Below are 19,552 nucleotides of genomic sequence, written 5' to 3'. Positions count from 1 at the left end.
CTGGGCATGTCCTTGAAGCACTCTTCCTGCAGATAGTAGGTTTCTGTTAGCCTGAAGATACAACTAGAGCTATATTCCTGCTGATAGTAATTTTCCAGTAGCCTGGGAATGTTCTATAGAGGTCTCTTCCTACAGACAACAGATTTCTAATGGCCTGGGCATGTTGTTAAAACTACTTTTAGTGTTATTGATCCGGGCATGTTCTTTCTTCCCTCAAACTATGGGGTTTGAAGAGCTGTGGACCTGCTAAGAGGTCTCTCTTCACGGAGTGGCTCTCCATGATTAGTGATTCCACCATTTCCTTTCAGTTGTTCAGCATACATTGTCTCTTAATGTATTCGCTGCTTTACCAGGCCGGCGGCCGGATCACTGACACGATATATCGGAATTAACAGTATCGTGTAACAAAAATAGTGTGTCAAAAATATTGTTTACATAAATATTGCTTCCCTATTCTTATAATAGTAAGTATCTTCTTCTTCGCTTTCGTCATCTTCACCTTCTTCTTTCTCTCCTGCACCTTCTTTTTCTTCACTGCCTTCACCTTCATTCTCTCCATCCTTTCATCTTTTTTTCTCCTTTTCTTCACTCCTTCTCATTCTTTCTCTTCTTCGCCTTCTCAAACGTCTTTACCATCTTAACCTTTGGATACGCTATCTGATTTTTCTTCTTCTCCCTCTTCTCCAAAATCACCTTTAGCATTGACCCTCTCTGTCTCCCTTTCTTTCTCCTCGGTCTTCTTCCGCTCATTTCCTTTTCCCTCTTGCTCTATTTATACCTCTCCTCCCCCAACTTATTTCCCTTGCTGCCTCCCTCTTTTGTGTCTTGCTTCTCCTTCATCATCTTGTTCACCTTCACCACATCATTCTCCACCATCTTTACTTTTACCATATCTACAAACCCCTGCTTCTCTTTCAGTTTCTTCTACTTTTATTGTATTCGTTTGGCAATGGATGCCAAAACAGGCTTCATAGGATACAGTCATAGGAAACCAAACACAATAAGAAAGTTAACACAAAACAAACCATGGCCTCTGGATACTGCCTTCTTTATTTTCATCAACTTTGAAACTAATAGTAAGGCCCTGTTTGTTACTGGCTGCTCAACATCTTACCCCCAACCCCCCTCCCTTATTCTTTCTGCCTTTCTTTGGGTCTAACTAGCTGTTCTCCCTCCATATCTTGAGACCAGCCTACATTTTCCTGTTTATGTATTTATTTATTTGTTTCATAATGCACTAGCATGTGACAAGCGGGGTAGGAGTATAAAGAATAAGTTATTATGCTGTCCATGTAGTTTAGGCCTCCACTGTGGTATAATAGTTTATGGAAGTGCAAAGTGAGGTAAGCTGGGTAACTGAATTAGCTTTGATAGATTATAGAAGAAAAGGCTGATCTCTAATTCATGACAGCAGACATTAACCCTTAGAGGAAAGAAAGATTCTGAGATTTACTGCAAACAAGTCATACTATGCCCCAGGAAGTCCTCGTTATACCAGAAGCAAACACTTGAATCAGAGAACACTTCCAGTTGCATAATTCTGCCTTATGCCATTTCTTGCCTTCCCTTCCCCAAAAGCATGATAAAATAATGCTTGACATGAGTGTTTGAAAAAGGAAAAAGAAAACTCCTTCTCTGCCAACCTTTCCATCCCAAGCTGGTTCTGTGAGCCCACATTGACCTGCAAAAAAGGGATGAGGGAGAAGGAACTGCTGCCGCAATACCATCGCCACATTTTCCTTTATGGGTGTTTTTTTGTGAAATGCAAAAAAAGATGAATTAACCATAATTTGTTTTCTTGTCTGCTTTCCCCCTTTCCCACTTCTGCTCTCTTTGTGTGCGTATGTGTGTGGATGGATGTGGTCTTTTCTGTCTGCCTACCCCACTTGCCTCCATCCCCTTCGGTACCACAGCGGGCGAATCGGGTACAGTGACATGCAGGAGATGTTGCGGCACATGTCCCCTCCTCTAGGCCTGGGGAAGAAATGCCCTGCCAGAGTGGCCTATAAGGTAGACCTTCCCCTCTCCTTTGGCTCAGCCTCCCCCTCTTCAATTGTTTCTCGGCTACTAACAGGGGCTTCCTCTGTCCAGTGGTGTACCTTGTCTCCGTGGTTGTCCTTAGTGCTTTTTCTCTTTCTTCTGGTGCTTCTATGCCTTCCCCAGCGAGTCTCAGTATTTTGGTGGTTGAAGTGATTTGCACTATTGTTGTTTTAATGTTTCCTTGGTGCAGTACTGTACATCCGACTATTTTGTTGACTGTCCTCCAGTCCTTGTGTCTCAATGTCCCTTTTATATAGTGCTAAGTAATAACAGCAAAGCCTTTGTGACACTACTTTTCTATTGCTGATCCACAGTACTTTCTCTATGCCTTTTAGCCTACCAGGTCACATATATGTGTATGCCTCTGTTTTTGTTTACTCGCACTATAAGCTCAGAGTGTGATGCAAGCTTTGTGCTGCATAGATATTTGAAATACACAAGAGGTAGGAGACAACGCTCTGCCCCACATAGATTACAGTGACACAAGCCAAACAGAGAACACTGCTTATTTAATTTGTTTATTTATTTAAAATGACATTGCAAAGGATCTCCACGGATCCTCCTTGCAACTTAAACACCAGCATTTGACTACAGCCTATGAAATACAGAATAATCCACAGTTTTCAAAGACAAAATGAGCTCTTCTAAAGGTGAAAACTAACAATAACAGAACCAACATTACATATGCATACCATGAAATGCATCCAGAGTTGTTCTGCACATTTGTTGTCAGAAAAAAGGCTTTAATTGGTTCTTCTTGTCCCGTAATAAAGATGGCCAGCCAAGCAAAATATTGGTCACGTGAGCTCTCCATAGGCATCATTTACAAGTACAATCTCTTACTGTGACATTATTTCAAGCCCCTAACCACATCCAACAAGGAGGCCACCTGCCCGAAAATGTATTTAAAAACATATGAATGCATGCCGAAGGTTAGTGTCTAAATGAAAATGTGGAGAGCCCATTTTAGCACCTTCACAAACATAAGTACAATTTTATAAAATCCCAAGGTGTTTAAAATCATGATTAAAATGTCATTCATGAATTTTACTTTTTTAACAACCCATATAGATTCATTGAGAGAATGTCTTCTATAATAGTGTCAGTTTCCTTCAATGCTAAAGTAAATCATGCTTGAGGCCCTCTACACACATTTCCTGCAGATAAAGCTTTATATATGTCTGCACGGGTCTTCAGTGACCATCGGTAATTTACACCAAAATCTAGTTTACAGAGTTTACAACGAGACACGTCATAGAGCTGCTAAATTGGGAGCTCTTGTCACCTATACTGCTTTCAGTAACTTAAATCATACATGACTATACGTCTAGAGGGAGGTCCCTGCTCCTCGGAGTTTGCTGAAACTAATGTCACAGAGCTACAGTTCAGAAGGTGAGACCTATCTTCTTGCCCCACAGAGCTCACAGGCGCACAGCCTGACATACACATACATTAGAGCTGACACACGTCTTTTCTCACTATGTCTGTTATTTTGTTTTTTATCACAGAGTAAACAGGCAGAGCAGTTTTTCAGATTGTCTTTTTATGTAGCCATGTCCTTTATGTGCTGCTGATTGTGGAAATAGGTGTGTGACTGCATGCAGGTGTGTGCTTCATCCAGGGTGTGCCAGTGTTAGAACCCATAGCGCTGTGCACATGCACACTTGATGTCTGGTTTGTGTAATTGTGTGTGGTGTGTCAGGAGGAGAAGAATATGTGCTCCATCCAGCCTCATGGAAGGAAACCTCTGCCCTTTACATCCTCCTGGTGGTCAAATAATACACACTCACTTGAGAATGTAACTTTAGTTTAACAAAGCAGAGAGCTCAGAGTTAAAATCCAATAGTGTTTACCAGGTCGAATTATATTGATTTAAGTCTCTCTACCTCATCCTGCCTCAAAGATTAAGATTTTAAGACAACATTTTGCCAAACAAATTCTGCACTAACTCTAACAGAAGTCTTAAAATGTTTGTTAACAAAAGAAAATGTATATATGAGAATCACAAATTCGGTCACAAGGAGGTCTCCCAGCAATGTAATATTATGAAACGTTGCTAAGCAAAGGCAAGACACACAAATATATATTATAATTTACAAACAGGTGTTAAAGGGCATGGCATGGTTTTATGAAATGAAGGGAGCACACAAGTGCCAGATTTACGAGAAAGGAAGTGGACCTTCAGTTATAACGAGAATGTAAGCTTTTCCAGCTAAGCAAACAAATCAACACTTTCTCGTGTCGACCGACTGCCACCATGTGAAAGAGAGGCTTTAAGCATCATATACAATCATTTCCACAGTAATCATGGCTGTGGCAGTTGCAGTTACACTAAGATAATGGTTTTCTTCGACATTATTTTACTCCCTACTTTTGGAAGCTGGTAGTAACTTGATGTTTATCGAGTAGACTTTTAATTCCCATTCCCAGTGGAAATACTTTTAGGGGAGTAATATTGAACTACAGCCATTTCAGAATGTTTATCCTGTATACTTTTTGAAGCTAGCAATTCACTTTTAAAGTGTACTGTCAAATCCCCCATCAGTTTAAGGAGCATAGTGTTGCTGATGCCACTACCCCGGCAATATCAGTGGTGCAGTGGTGGGTAAGAAGCAGAGGGCAGACTCCAGCATTTGTGTTATTTTTGGTTCCTAGATTGGTATGCCCAATTTTATGGAGCAACACAAGATGTTACTACCCTTACGTGTCGCCCTGCTATTGCATAGTTCTACATTTCCGGAGTAAGTGTTCTTGGACAGTTCCAACACATATGTGTAAGAGAGAACTTGTAACAGCTTGATGTTGAAAACTCCCATCTGTGACCTGTTATGTCTCTTAACGTTAGCAAAAATGTTGTTCTACCAAAACTAATCCCGTACACATAGCTACACTACATTTGTTCTATGGTATTTGTACAAATAATTATTCAATGGCAAACGTATGCCTGAATAAAATAACATGCAGTCTGCAGTTTGTAAACCTTTGGCCGAAAATAGTTGCTTGAAATGAAAAGCATTTAGTTTAAAATGAATTTGTTTTTAACCCCTGAAAAAGGGCTAACAAGTCTGTCTTTTTTTTGCTATGAATAAATCCAAATGAGAGAATCCGGAATTATTCCAGGACTGACATTAAAATAGTTTATTTTACTTTTCTAAAAGAATATTGTTGTCCAACGATCAGGTCATTTTAGAGGTGATGGTCAAACTAAAATGTTTGTCTAAAGTACTAAGTAATGTTAAAAATACATTTTCAAGTTCAAACAAATTGTTTTCAACACAACTATACGCATCAATAGAACTAGATGCATGAAAACCACACACTTCTAACGTTTAGTAGATTATAGCACTCATGTTTGGGGACCAACACTTATTTTTCCTCATCAGACTATCGCCCAGGGCAAAAGAGAAAAAAAACATAATAGAGGGAAATAAACAGGACCAGGAGAAGGGTAAAACTGTGACAATGGAGAAAGCAGGGATCATAAAGAACCTGAAAGAGTGAGATAAAGAGCCAGGGATTGGTTGCTAGTGGATGAAAGAAACATGAGGTGGGAACAAGGCTACGTAGCCTTGGTATTCGTCTCTCCCAGTATTCATAGTGCTGGCCATGGGCTTCTGAGCAAAACTTTGGGTCCTTACACTAATTGTTTTACCAATTTAGGCACAGAAGAAGGCCCAGGTGGAATCAATATGTATTAAAGAGTGCAGTGGATGCTAGAATACTAAAGCTGAAAGATAGAAAAGGACTTGAAAACAAAGACAAATTGTACTCATTATGAAAAATGTATCAGGCCAGCAGTGAGTGGAAAGGCACATTTTTGCACCATGAGCAACATTAAGAAAATGCGGACAGTGCAGTTCTGGAAGAAGATGAAGACAGGGAGAAGAATTGTAGCCAAGACCTGATAGGATGAGAGTTTACACTTTAAAATTAGTGCCCAATTCACAAAATTAATTCTGTGAGTAAGAAGGGTGGCATGCTCTTTAAGTTGTCTAAGTCATAGTTTATGACAGGAGATAATCTTTATAAATTGGACCCATAGTAGCAAGCGGGCACAGAAAGGGGACATATGTTTAATATTTGATAAACGAAAGAGGCAAGCAGTCACAGAGCAAATGTTGCCAGCAAATCTGAGGAACTGAAAGGAAAAGCAGGATTCCAAGCTGAGGAAGTAATGTGTTTTAGAAATAGGAGAATGGCAAAGATAATTTAAGGAAATGTGAAGAATACAAGGGTGGGAAAAACAAACGTGTATTTTTTTCTGAGACATGCAAAGACAGGTGCCAGTCAGCCACACCTTCCTTCCAGAGAAGAAAAGGATAACTACACTTAAGAATCATCACCATAAAAGTGAGAACAAATTACAAACAAGCTTTGGCATAGCCAATAGGTCTCGCCTTTGGGACCTTACAAGTATTTAGTTTTGGAAATGTGTTAGCCAATGTTTGACAAAAGCAACAAAAAAAATGCCGGCCTCAACGCAATGCACACATAAACGTCAGCATCAGAATTTTACGCCAGCTGTGTTAAAAGAGAATGAATCCCTGGTCCACCATGTGATACAAACAGAAGAGCATTGATTTTGAAATGCAAGTTCTACTTTTGTTCTCTCGTAATGACAAGAAACTTGATGCACTCTGGCAAGGAATAATAGCACTATCTGTTTGAAAATTGATGGAAAAGAGTTCACACAAATTTCCAGAACTGTAAATGAGCCACCACGGAAAAGTACAGAAGTAATGTACTATGGATTATGGTAAAGCATATGTGAGGCATTCTGCTAAATTCAGGTGGCCCTTTTCTGGTAATACTACTTTCAAACGTTTCTCCCAAGGGGTTGAAAAAGCACCCAATAAAAATATAAAAAGGCATTTATTACACAATCAGAAAAGAAAAACCGAGCTAAAGCATGTTTCCAGACAGTCTTATTCTGTGGTAAATAATTACACTGACAAAATTCAGTTAAAAATAATAATAGAGAGGAATACACACACGTCTTCAGTTTTACTCATGCACTCTAGTTCCATGTACTAAATGGCGGTGCGAACAAAGGCTGGGTAAAAACATACAACCACTATCAGAGCATGAAATCTAAATCCCTAGGCTTAAAGTTTCTGACCTATCCAAAACACCGAGAAGACCTGGTTCTTTTACACTCAAAAACATCTTTGCTAAAATGAGTAATTATAACCTTCTGCAATTCGGTTTAAAGTAGGCAAATACATTAATAAATGCCCACAAAGAGCATGGTTCCCTGGCACTGTGAACTTACTGATAAGCAGGAGAAATAATGAAAACAATCCATAAGTCACTGGCAAGACTTTACAGATACATGCAGCTCCTGACAGTGAACGTTAAATTATACTGTAATTTGGTTAAGCAGGCCACAGGATGTTGGTAAGATCGGGCTGCAGCATATTCAAACTCCACTGTTCGCGCACTTAGTTGAAAGTAGGCAAAACCGTTGAACAAAAGCTAAAAATACTGTGAGCTGATGCAAACTTAATTAAGTGGACAACTTGGAATTTCTTCACCTCTCAAAACCGTGCATTCCTGACAACTGTGAAAAGGCATGTATGGGGGCACAGGATAGGCAGCACAGTCAACATCTCTACTTGAATAGAAAGAACACTACGGGGCATGAAAAAGTATGTATGTGGAAGCACAGAACAAGCACCCACACTAGGAAAAGTATGAAAAGTGCAAGGCTTGCGCACATCAAACATGTACGTTTATTTCAGCATCACCAGGCAATACTCCCTTATGCTCCTGTTGTTGAGCCATCTTTAGTGTGCGCCGATCACAGTGGTCCAATGAGAAACAACTACATGCACACTCTATGGTTCCCAGCACCAACTCTATGATTTTCAGGCACAAGTGACGACATGTCTATAGACGTAGAAAGAGGACTATGGGGAGCTCAGGGTCCGTACTGCATTGATATTAAGGGCTGTAGACCGGCTGCTCTGGTGCCGAGGCTATTTGCAAAAGACACTAAGCAGTGTTGTGGAAGGAGTGAGGGTGTGACGGAATACGGTGAGTAAGTTGACGGCAAAAAAAAAACGAGTGGGGAGCACATCCAGATGGGGAGCTGAAAACCAGGGAACACCTGCCAGCTCAACCGCCATCTGTTTACAATTAACTCGAGAAGCAGGTGCGATAATTGGAAACAGATGGCGCTGTGTGGCAGGCTGCGCGTAACCGCAAGCCTTAGGCCATAGGCGGCTACAATTCCAGGCAAGGTGGGACGTGCACCCTTCCTTTGGCCAATCGCTTGCTGTCTTTCTTAGAAAGACGCACGCAAAGGCCAATAGCGTGGGAGCCCCCCAAAAAACACATGCACAAGCTTGTGGTCCAAGTTTGAAGACCTTACAAAAAGCCTCGCAGACAGCGTATGCGCTGGCTCAGGCGAGACCTAAAAAGGGAATCATTGATATGAGAGGTAGAGGACAAATACTAGGCTTAAGCACATATACCTGAGGGACTCTTAGATGTAAAAAAAGCCCTTCCAAAGAGCTACCTTTGCCAAGCAACAAAGGAAGGCGGTGCAGACTGGTTGAGTAAAACCTAACAATAACGATCTATTAAAGTGACCACATACAATGGCACAAAGGATAGAACAGCCCACGCCATCAAAAGAAAACTTGGTAAACATACGGTTGTATGTGTTTTTGTTATTGTGTACTTACATGGTGATTAAATGTGCTTTGTGGGTTATGAATGTTTCTGTGTCCATTTTATTCTGAGTCGAGTGTGGTGTGCACATGGGATTGAAGTTGATGTAATGCCTTGGTGTTACTTGTGGCTGCTTGAAGCACTGGTGTTTAGTTGCTTGTGGCACTTTATACTGGTCACCGAGAGATCTAGTAACTCTTTCTCTGCGTGTTTCCCTTTTCATGTGAGGTTGTGACTGTGGTTGATCAGTATAATTTGGAAATGTGCACCTTTCAGCAGTCACCCACACTTATTCCCTTTCCTGGCTGTTTGGTGGATGTGAGTCTGTACGATTGCTTTTTCACACCTGCTTTTCAACAGTGACCCCTTCTGTGAATTTTCTTTTCCCTTTAGGAATCTGTGCTCGTTGAGGCTCTGCACGATGGGGGCTTTCATATTGCATGCGCTTGTTGCTGGTCTGTGCATGTTGGTTGGGTAGGGTAATTTGTCATAGTCTACAAGATACAGGAGGCCTTCATTCTGGCATATTGTGGCATTCCATACAATGGGAAGTGCCATCTGGCTCCACAGGAATATCCTAGTCACACACCACCATCTGACCTCCTGTGCTTTGTAATGGCACTATGTTCTCGACTAATGGTAAAGAATAATTTTGATATATTTTCATGCATGAACATTGATAATGAGGGTAGAGGAACCTCATGGAAAGGAGATCCTGCTGAGATAGGGTTTCCCGAGGGTCTTTTATAAAGACCTCAGCCAGTCAATAGATTAAATCCAGGGAGGAATCTGTGAATGTCAAATATGGCAGTTGGAGGTCTCCTGTTGACAATGTTTCCTTCACATTTACATTCTTTCTCTCTCTCTCTAACTCCTCCACCTGTTTTTCTTTCTCATTCTTTTCTAACGTCAATTTATGATGCTCCCTTTCTTTGTGCCTCTCATTTTTTCTGCAGTATCCATGACGCAACTCCAATGTCTTACCTTTCCCTGTCTTTTTACAACCCACAGTCATTGCTATCCACACCCAATGCCTGTTCCTCTGCCGTGCTGTTCTATCTTATGTTCTCCACTTCCTACGGCCAATACCTCAGCCTTTACATGCCACTTTCACCACCTTTACCATCTCTACTAACCCCAACCAACACCTCAGCCTTTCTGTGTGTAATGCACCTATGCCTTAAAAAGTCATGGGCACCCTTTGTCTCTCCCTTTTTTATTCCCATGCTCCATCATAACAGTTGCTGTGGTCCATGCTCAGAGCCTCTCTTTTGCTGCATTCTTTTCACCTCTCCTAAAGTCTCCACTACCCACTCCAAACGTTCCTCCCTATCCCTCTATAGTGGTGTAACACTCGCTTGAAGTCTCCACTGCCTGCAAATATCATTCACTTTCATCTCTTTTAAGTCTTCATTGCTCTCTCTTATCAGACTCTTACAACCTTTTTCCCCATGCCCAATATTTTTGCCTTTTCTTTGTTCTTTTTTCTCCCTGTTTATTACACACCCATAGTGAATAACACTATTTCTCAACATCTTTAAGAGTTCACTCTTCACCACTATACTCTTTATTTATTTTTGTTTCTCTCTCATGAATGATTTCCACTTTTCCACCTTATCTAGCACGGCTACCCATCCTCTCCCTGCCCATCCCCACTGTCTTCCGCTCTTTCTCCTATTTTGCAATATTCCCCTAGCTCAGCCTTTCTCTGTGCCTCGATTAACTTTACTTTCACCCCATCTATTGCCTCCAACCAGTCTCCATGCTTCATTGTCCCTCTCCACCCTTCTCCACCACTTCCCCTTCCCTCACTTACGTGGGCTTCACCCCATGATTCTTGCAGTAAGTGAACCTACAAATCGCTTTGATTTCTTATAATGCATATCACTAAACCTTATGTGTGCTGGAGCCAAGGGTAGTTCGTTCCTTATGTGGTAGAGTATTAGCGGTTTCGAAATCCCATTGTTGGTGTATATGTACACACACTCATCAGAGCAGAACTGGAGGGTTCAAGTGAAATGGTTCAAATTGAATCAGCGCACCCGCAAAATATTCTATAAAGGGGGATAAAAGTGGAGCTTCCTGTCCATGTTTTATGGCCCCGATATTACAATCAATAAGAACGCGAAAAGAACCAAACACTCTGTGTAGATGACTGAGTTTAAGGGCCCAATGGATTTCTTACCTGCAAAGTACATCATGGATCATACGGTATGGAGTTTGGCCGTGGGACACTTATCTGGTGGATTCATGACATGTCACGGAGATGCAGCGTTTCTCTACTATAGAAATGAATTGGCATAGGGATGCAAGGCATTACACCGTGACTGCTACATAGAGGTTCCTAAAGATCAAGCACTGTTGGCAGTGAGGGGCTTGATACAGGTATATTGAAAAGCTGCTTGATATAGCCGAATGAGTCTGGGATTGCTGCAGCCATACCACTTATGTCCTATATTCAGGCAGTGTTACTCAGGACATTGGTCTTTCTCCTGTGGGATTAAACTGCTCCTTGTCGTAATTCATGGGTTAAATATTGAGTTACTAAATATTTGTTGGCTTTGGGAGCTAGTTTCATCGCTATGGAGCATGTTCTATCTGCGACCCCACGGATGATTGGATAGTCAAAGCAATGGATTTAAAATTTTATTCTTCAACCAATCTTATCTGCATATGGGGTTCTTATTCCACTTCTCCAGCACACAAAAGGTTAATGGTTGGTAGTAGACTGCATAGTGTGTATCTTGCTGTCCACTAAAGACTTTCTCTGGAGGGGGGGCATTGGGAGGGCACTCGGGCTATTACTGATGATGAGAATGTTCTGCTCCTTTCAGCGTCTGGTGAAGATGAACATGCCTATCTCAGACCAGAACCTAACTGTGCACTTCACGTCCACTCTCATGGCCTTGATACGTACAGCGCTGGACATCAAACTGGCTCCTGGTAGGTTCTTAGGAGTGAGGAAAAAGCATCAGTTCTCTGCGTTTCAGGTGAAGTCTGCAAAATGTGTTTATCAAAAGCTATGATCACAAAATATCTGGCAGGCTCCCCCAAGCAGTCGCCAACGAGGGTAACTATCATAGGTTCAACATTGCACATATTTATAGAAGATATCAGAAGTGTCTAGAATCAATTTACATGGTTATAGTTTCAGATTCTCTAAGCCAAAGGTACAGAAATTAGATCACGCGAAACAGTGAGAGTGGGAGAAAGTGTCCTTCAGTTATGTGTAAACACGATGCTCTGAATATTCACTATCTTTCATACTCAGCAATGTTTGAAAATCACACCTCAGATGCCAAATACAAAACCTGTCTCACGTTGAGGCAAGAGCTTCTCTTTAATTCATCAGTAGGGTGTGATGAAAGGATATGTCCTACAGGTTACATAGCTAGATGTTAGCTAAGCTAAACTGCAACAGGATTGCTGAGCAAGTGGGATAGGGGCCATTGTGATAGCCATTGGTCTGTAGGTCAGAAGGGTTGATTAGAGACAGGCAATCACAGTGTTTGAATGAGTGATTGTGCTGTTTTGACTGTACCTAGATCATATACTGTCTTTCTGCGACACATCTAGTGTTTACAGCAGAGGCTGCACAAAACCACCGTTAGGCCTAATTCTAATTCCAGAAATGTTCTACTCCTTAAGAGTGGGAGAATAACATCTTAGTACTGGGTTTTAGGCCACTGTAAGTCTGAAATCCTATTATACCCAATATCACTCCATAAGGGTCATGCTGATGTTTACTTGGAATCCAGAAACCACTGCTCTCTAGGCATGCTTGGTCAATGTCCACTCTCCATCTCTGCTCAGTAATGTATGTTGTTTACTGTTTCTTCAGGTGGTATTGGCCAGCACCGGTGTGATTCAGAGCTCCGGAAAGAGATCACCTCAGTTTGGCCCAGTCTGTCACAGAAGACCTTGGATTTATTGGTCCCACCGCACAAACGTAAGTGATGCCAGGGCAGAGCACATGTCATGGAGAAGGAGCTGGCTGAACAAAAGACAGTTGTCACTGTATATCCGGTATCAGGGAGGCTTGAAGTATCACACTGCGGAATTGGCAATCCCCCTTATCCCCAAGTTGATGCCAGCGGGGGGCTTTATTGAAATTAGAATTTAGATTCCAGAAAATGTTTATATTATGACCGTGCACCAGGTGGATAGGGCGGTTTTCAAAGGCACACAATAGTTTCTTGCAAATACTAAGACCTCGCTGAGGACTTCTTATGATGATTGGTGGATAAGTCTCGAGGCCTCTACTATAACCCCCACCATAGGGCACCATTTTAGTGTCAGGGATAATCATCAAAAATGGCACTTTGTCTGTATCTGGGACACCCTCTATCGTCCTATTTGAAAGGCTCATCAGGTCTGAGGTTGCTGGCAGAATAGATCTTATTGCAAGGTCTAGAATGCGTACGCATGAGCTCAAAATCCATTGGAAAAAGTGCCTCCTTCACAAGGTCCTGACAGATTCAGTGACATCACTGAAAAGAAGTGCTTCATTCGGCTGTTTGTAGTTCCCCTCTTAATTCCATACAAGGTCACGGGTCTTGGGCCCACCTTTAACCAAACGACTGTTGTTGCTCATTTTGCTACCTCTGAATCGACTCCGCTCAGTGATGGAAATGTCTGAAAAGGCTAGGTCTCGCAAGTTCTGAAATCAATCAAAGAAAGTGTTCCACATCCTATATCGATAGCTACCCGAGGTCACTGATAGCATTTTCCATTTTCCTACATTTGAGACCCTGCTTAGGCCATGGATAGCTGATAAATTAATGTCATAGTGGTAGATGTTACACCATTTCTTGCAGTGTTTATTAATCTGCTTCCAATATCAGGGGCACTCTAGATGTAATGAAAGAAATGAACCCTCTTCTGCATCTTGGTCCCCTGAAAGTCAATGATACATGTTCTCCCATTTTCTGCATTTGGTGCCCTGCTTAGATCATTGATAGGCATTCATTGGTGTCCTACATCAGTTACCTCTCTGAGGTCCATTGTAAATGTTCACCATTTTCTACACAATTACATGTCATCGATTTCCTGTATCTAAATGTAATAAAAGCACTGATACAAGTCCATCAAATTGTTAGAGACAATCAGAATGCATAGATAACTTCCACATTTTATCTATTTCTAACTGGGTTATTTTCTAACAATTTCCTTCCTCTCTCTTGTATATCAAACACCTCTTTCCTTTCCTCTTCCTTCCATTCAATTGCCAATGTTTCCTTCTTCGTGTCTTTTGCCTTTTATCCTTCCTCTCTTTCCATCTCTTACTTTTTTCTTTCCTTTACTCTCACCTCCATTTTTTTGTCTCTCTTAATTTGGCTACCTATCCGGTCCTTTCATTTCTGCTGCTTGTTTGCTATTGTCTCTATCTCTCACGTGAACTATCTTTATTATTCTAACACTCACTTTCTCGGACCTATTGCACTCCTCCTTCATATCTTCCTATCTCCTCCACTCTATCCATCCCTTTTCATTGCTATGGCTGTCTATTCACTCTACCACAATTTCTCTCCCACACTACCAAATTTCTCCCTTTCCTTTTGCGATCTTTCACTTCCATTCTACTTACCCACTTATTCTTTTTTGCTTTTTCATCACCTTGTCTCTCCTTCCTTCTTCGTGGTCTGCCCTTCCCTTTTCCAGCGGATGAGATGACCGTAGGGAAGGTCTATGCCGCACTCATGATATTCGACTTCTACAAGCAGAATAAATCCAATAGAGACCAGTCTCACCCGCCACCCGGAGGACTATCCCAGGTACACACGATACCTCATTTGTGTGCACAATTTGTCTTTAATTATGCATAAGGCTCCTAGTTGTACTCTTTTACTGATTTTTACATTTCAGTCTGTATTTCTTTTAAAAAACTGTCAAAGTACAGATAGTTGGTCTTTTTTTGAGCGATTCTCTACACAGACATTCATGATTGTCCTGTCAAAATCTATGTAGATTGGCTGCATGGGGAGTCAAAAAATGACTGCAATAAATAAATTACAGCACATGTGAACATATATTTGCGCTGTAATGCTAATGTTTTTATAAATGGGAATTGCTGCAATATCATTGACTGTTTCTAGGAGTAAAATCTGACAAGGATTCAAGTGTAAGTGGACTATTACTGGTAAAATAAATGTGGAAATTCGCATGTGCAACTTTATTTCACAGAATACAAAGTTGAGTGCAAATTGTGGATGAGTACAGACAGAAATGTTATTAAAAAAACATAAAACCCATTCTTGATTTTAAAGGATTAATGTAAAGCATCATAGTCATTAATAAGGTAAGAATGGTCATTGACAAAGCCAATAGGTCTTTCATGCTGAACAAATGCAAACACAGGCATGCACAACTTCTGTAATGATGGAAATTGTGGTGGTGATAGTAATAATGGTGGTGTCTGTAATGGTGATGATGATAATGGTGTTGGTAATGATGTTAGTGGTAATCATGGTGGTAAATGAAGTGGTTGGACTGGTGGTGGGAGTGGCGCATATCTGAGTCATGACTAAAAGATTGAAAAAAATTGAGTTAAAAAATACAAATAATTGCTTTCTGTTTATACTTCATGTATGAGATAAACATTGAATATGTAGTGATTGAGTATATTTTTCAGATGTATAATCGTCCTACACGCATCAATGCATGTTGCACAGACACAATCACCTGGTGTGATAAAGTCTGCACTCTTCAATAACTTTGGGAAGGTCAAACCTGCTGGAATTTAACAGGGAAAAAGAGTACTGTATCTACCATGACGTGAATTGTGGTGCACAAGCACCAAAATCAAATTGTTATTTCCAGAACTTCATATAGGTGTAATTTAACACACTGGATAAATTCTAAGCGCCAATGAGGTGGATGAGTTAAATAGCATCTACCCTGCTACTCATAATCAGAGAATTTCTAACAATCAATATTGCAGACAGCAGTCGTGTCAAATCAAATCTAAAAAGCATACCTATACAGGAGGAAAGAGGGGTATCTGCGCAAAGGGGAGTGACCTATATTTTTGACATTTTATTGGCTAAACCTACTGTTCCGTGTTTACAAAAATTATAAAAATGGTAAAAACAAGTCATACAGTCATCGTGGATGAAGGAGACCTTGCTGCCCTTCAGATCCTACCATTAACACAAATCATAAAAAGAAGAAAGAGAGAGAGTCCTACGCAAATGAAATTAGAATCCTAAATGTAGGTGTTTATTCACTTGTTTATGAGTACTGAACGACACAAAGGACTGCATTATGTCTGTGGTTACTTCTTTAACAGTATGTTTGAAAATAAACTCCTCATCCCACTCACATCTCACATACACAGAGCACAGACACACACTCACTAACTTTTGCTCTCTCTCGCCTCGCTCTCGCTTTGGGGAATGGGAGATCATTGGCTTCTCAGTGCCTATATCTACCACGTCACTTATTCTTACCACATGCACAATTCCAACACAATTCCTACACACTGCAGCCATTCTATGCATTTCTGTTCTACCTCAGAAAAGGGTAAGCTCACAAACTAGTGTTTTTTACTGTAAAGTAGATTAAATCCCTCCCAGTGTTTTTCTTAAATATATAAATACTTATATATACGTGAAATTGTGTGGAGAAGTGTGGCTCACTGGTTAGAGGCGGCAGACCCTGAAGCAGATGTCAGACCCGGGACCAGGGTTCAATTCCCGACGCGGCAGGGTCTAGAACCCAAATATCCACGGACTCGATAATTCTTGTTTCGGTGCCTACTCGAGTCACAGGTTCACACTCTGCAGCTCTGGGCATCAGCTTGCTTAATCTCCACTGCGGCGGGATGCCTGGCTTTCACCCTGGGGATGCCCAGTACGGGTATCTCACTGGGAAAAACCAGGACGGGTTCCCAAGGCAAGCGCCGAGATGCCTACGGGTAATCGAGCGCTATATAAGAACGCATAATAATAATAATAATACATTTAAATGACTTTTTAGATATATATATTGTGGGCCAAAATGGCTGCCCTTTTATGCGGATCTTCGTAAAACCAGCCCTCTCCAAAAAACGTTGTCATGCGTTACCAATATACATCACCTAAAGCACCATGGTGCTAGGGGGAAGAAAATATGTTTTCTCTCCCTGTGTTTTATTCCAAATTTAATTGCAACTGCAATTGTGGTGGCAATCCATTGATACATCTAATTGCAAATCACTGGGAGGGGCAAACATCCTTTTCACTCCCCTTTTACCTAATTGTATTGTCTATATTTCGAGTCACAGAGACTTTACAACTCACAATGTGCCTTTAGTACATTGCAACTTTGGTTTTTGTTGTTGCAAAGCATGCATTTTTGCAAATCACAGGCTTTGCAACCACAAACCTCTTTAGTGCATCGGCCCCTACGTTTCATACCTAAGTCCCACTGTCATAATGACGTGTCCTTTGCTTGCCCCAATGATTCTGAGCTATGTGTCTGGCTAGCATAGCCTATGCACATTGCTGAAGTTCCAGCACTTAAAATGCTGCTTTGGCTGTTTTTGTGATACCTTTTTTTACGTGAGTTAATTTGTGTTTGCACACTGTCGGTGAAATCGTGTCCAATGCTTTGTGTAGATGTGCGCCTAGGTACCCTTTCAATAAACACTGTGCATACACTTCTGGAGGCTGCTGTGAATTAATGATGGTAATAACCCAACTGTGAGTGAGTCGTGCCGCTTCAAGGAGGTAGATGCCTTTCAACCGGACGTCCCTAATAAATGCTCAAAGTGTTCATGGTTCATTTCCTCTAGTAGGTTTGTTTTCGAAGTCCCTCCTTTGCATTGTATTGTATCTTATTTTCATACATGTCGTTGTCTTAAACACCATGGATGCTGTTTGTTTGGTGGGAGAGAGTGTCTGGTCAACTGAAATAAAATAAAAAGTGGCAATGTTATCAATCACTTATTGCACTGAAATGTGCTCCTCATGCTCTTCCCTTCTGTGTTCTGCAGACAGGGACAGTCTCGCTCTTCCAGCCTATAAGAGCCACCTTGGAGCAGGCTCTGCCCACACCTTTTGGTAATGCCAAAATATTCCTTCGTCAGAAGAGTTCAGCCTCCCTTAATAATGGGGGAGCCATGTGAGTACAAGACTCTTCCCACTCTGTTCTTTTGGTAGTTTATCTCAATGTGCATGCTGTATGTGTACCTGAGCTTTCCCAAATGTCTGATGTGTACAAGACCTTTTGACACTAGCCTTCCTTGGGGAGACCTAGCCCTAAGTTCTGTGTTTTGTCTAGGCTCTGCCTCTGTGTGTCAGGGAGGATTGGTATCCGTAATGCTCCCCAAAGTGCATATTTTGTGAATATCGACATATCTTGCATGTCTGATGCATATCTCCCTCATCCTCCCCACTGTATTTTTCTGTGTGAGTACCTGACCTCATAATAGGCATGTTTAGTGAATTCCTGCTATTACCCATATGCTTTCTTAGTATCAAACCCTTCCACCTCTGTTCTTCTGTGTAATTACTTGACCTCCCAATGTAAATGACTTCGAACTTCCTCATATGCCTCCTGTGTGAGTAGGTACCCTATGCATGTTACAGCTGAGACCTGAGCAACATGACTGATGCCCGGTGGAGCTGCTAGATAGTTATAGAGGAGATCGGCCCTGGTTCACCCCTCTGCCGTCACCTACCCAGCCGGACATTGGGCACAGTTCTCCCCGTCTCCCTGCTGTGTCGCCTTCCGCCCCCCTCACTATGACGAATTATGGTGTACTATGCTCTGGTAACGGATGTAATTTTGTAACTTGTAACGCAACGATCCTCATGTAAAGCGCTCTGATAGCTACGGGTCTAGCCAGTACTATATAAAACTCTTCAAATCAAATTTTAAAAAAATAAGAAAAATGTTAGGTTATGCTAGGAAAACGTATAGAGTGCACATACACCCAAATTTTTCTTGACACTGCAACAACCCGGAGGGAGAGGAGGGAGCACTCTGGCTAATCGAAAGCTTTCTTAGACAGTCTTGTCTTCAAATGATTTCTAACCTCAGAAAGTTGGGTTCCAGTCTGACCAAGGAAGGAAGAGAGATGGGGGCCAGAACAGAGGGATCCTCATCTGGTTGGCAAGAGAGGATGTGAGAGCTCTAGCAGGAACATATTTCTTGATTCTGCTTACTATAAAGACTAGGGCTTAGTCATTAATGGATTTATAAATAATACAAGCTGTTTTGAAGTAAAAACTCTTGGTTTGATGGGGAGCCAGTAAAGCTTCATTAAGGCAGGAGAGATATGCGTGTGTCTATGCAGTCTACAGATTATCATTGCTGCTGTATTTTGAATGATTTGCAGTGTGTATAAAGAAGATACAGGGTAACCCAAATACAGAGAGTCTGCATAGTCCAACCGGGACACAATTAACACTACAGTAGCCGCTTTCAAGGCCTCGGGTGACAGAAGAAGAGCAACCTACCTAATGGGTTTCAACAGGCCATAGGACCTTGCCATGATTGGCTTGATCTGGGGGATCATGGATAGTTTATTGTCTGCTACGATGCCCAGGTTCTTGGCAGAGGCCACAGGAGAGGCACTGAGCTTACAGGGCCTGTAGATGTTGGCTCGAGATCCATTCTATGATTGAGAATAATCAGCTTAGTCTTATCTGCGTTTAGTTGGAGGGAATTAGTGCCCTTCCCGTTCCAAATGAACTTCAGGGCAGAGTGAAATTCCTGATGGGATTGGCCAGTACTCTCAAGCCCGAAGATGAGTTGAGAGTCATCAGCTCAGTTGTATAATCTACAACCACAACTAGCCAGTGCTAATATCAATGGGCAGATGTAAACATGAAACAGCAAAGGAGATAATGCT

At 41.5% G+C, this 19,552-nt stretch overlaps 1 protein-coding gene across 1 annotated transcript in view; it reads left to right on the top strand.

Annotated features, from left to right (window-relative positions):
- CACNA1B (calcium voltage-gated channel subunit alpha1 B) overlaps positions 1 to 19,552 on the top strand; it is a 1,081,812-nt gene that overhangs the window by 994,891 nt on the left and 67,369 nt on the right. The window contains exons 39-43 of the mRNA XM_078642008.1: positions 1,914 to 2,010; positions 11,550 to 11,658; positions 12,557 to 12,664; positions 14,377 to 14,489; positions 17,690 to 17,817. Coding sequence (XP_078498134.1) covers positions 1,914 to 2,010; positions 11,550 to 11,658; positions 12,557 to 12,664; positions 14,377 to 14,489; positions 17,690 to 17,817 — 555 coding nt within the window. The remainder of the gene's footprint in view (positions 1 to 1,913; positions 2,011 to 11,549; positions 11,659 to 12,556; positions 12,665 to 14,376; positions 14,490 to 17,689; positions 17,818 to 19,552) is intronic.

This window comes from Lissotriton helveticus, chromosome 5_1 (assembly GCF_964261635.1).
Source record: "Lissotriton helveticus chromosome 5_1, aLisHel1.1, whole genome shotgun sequence".
NCBI classification, from domain to species: Eukaryota; Metazoa; Chordata; class Amphibia; order Caudata; family Salamandridae; genus Lissotriton; species Lissotriton helveticus.
Note: the sequence above shows the minus strand (reverse complement) of the source record. Positions and strands in the feature narration are given on the sequence as shown.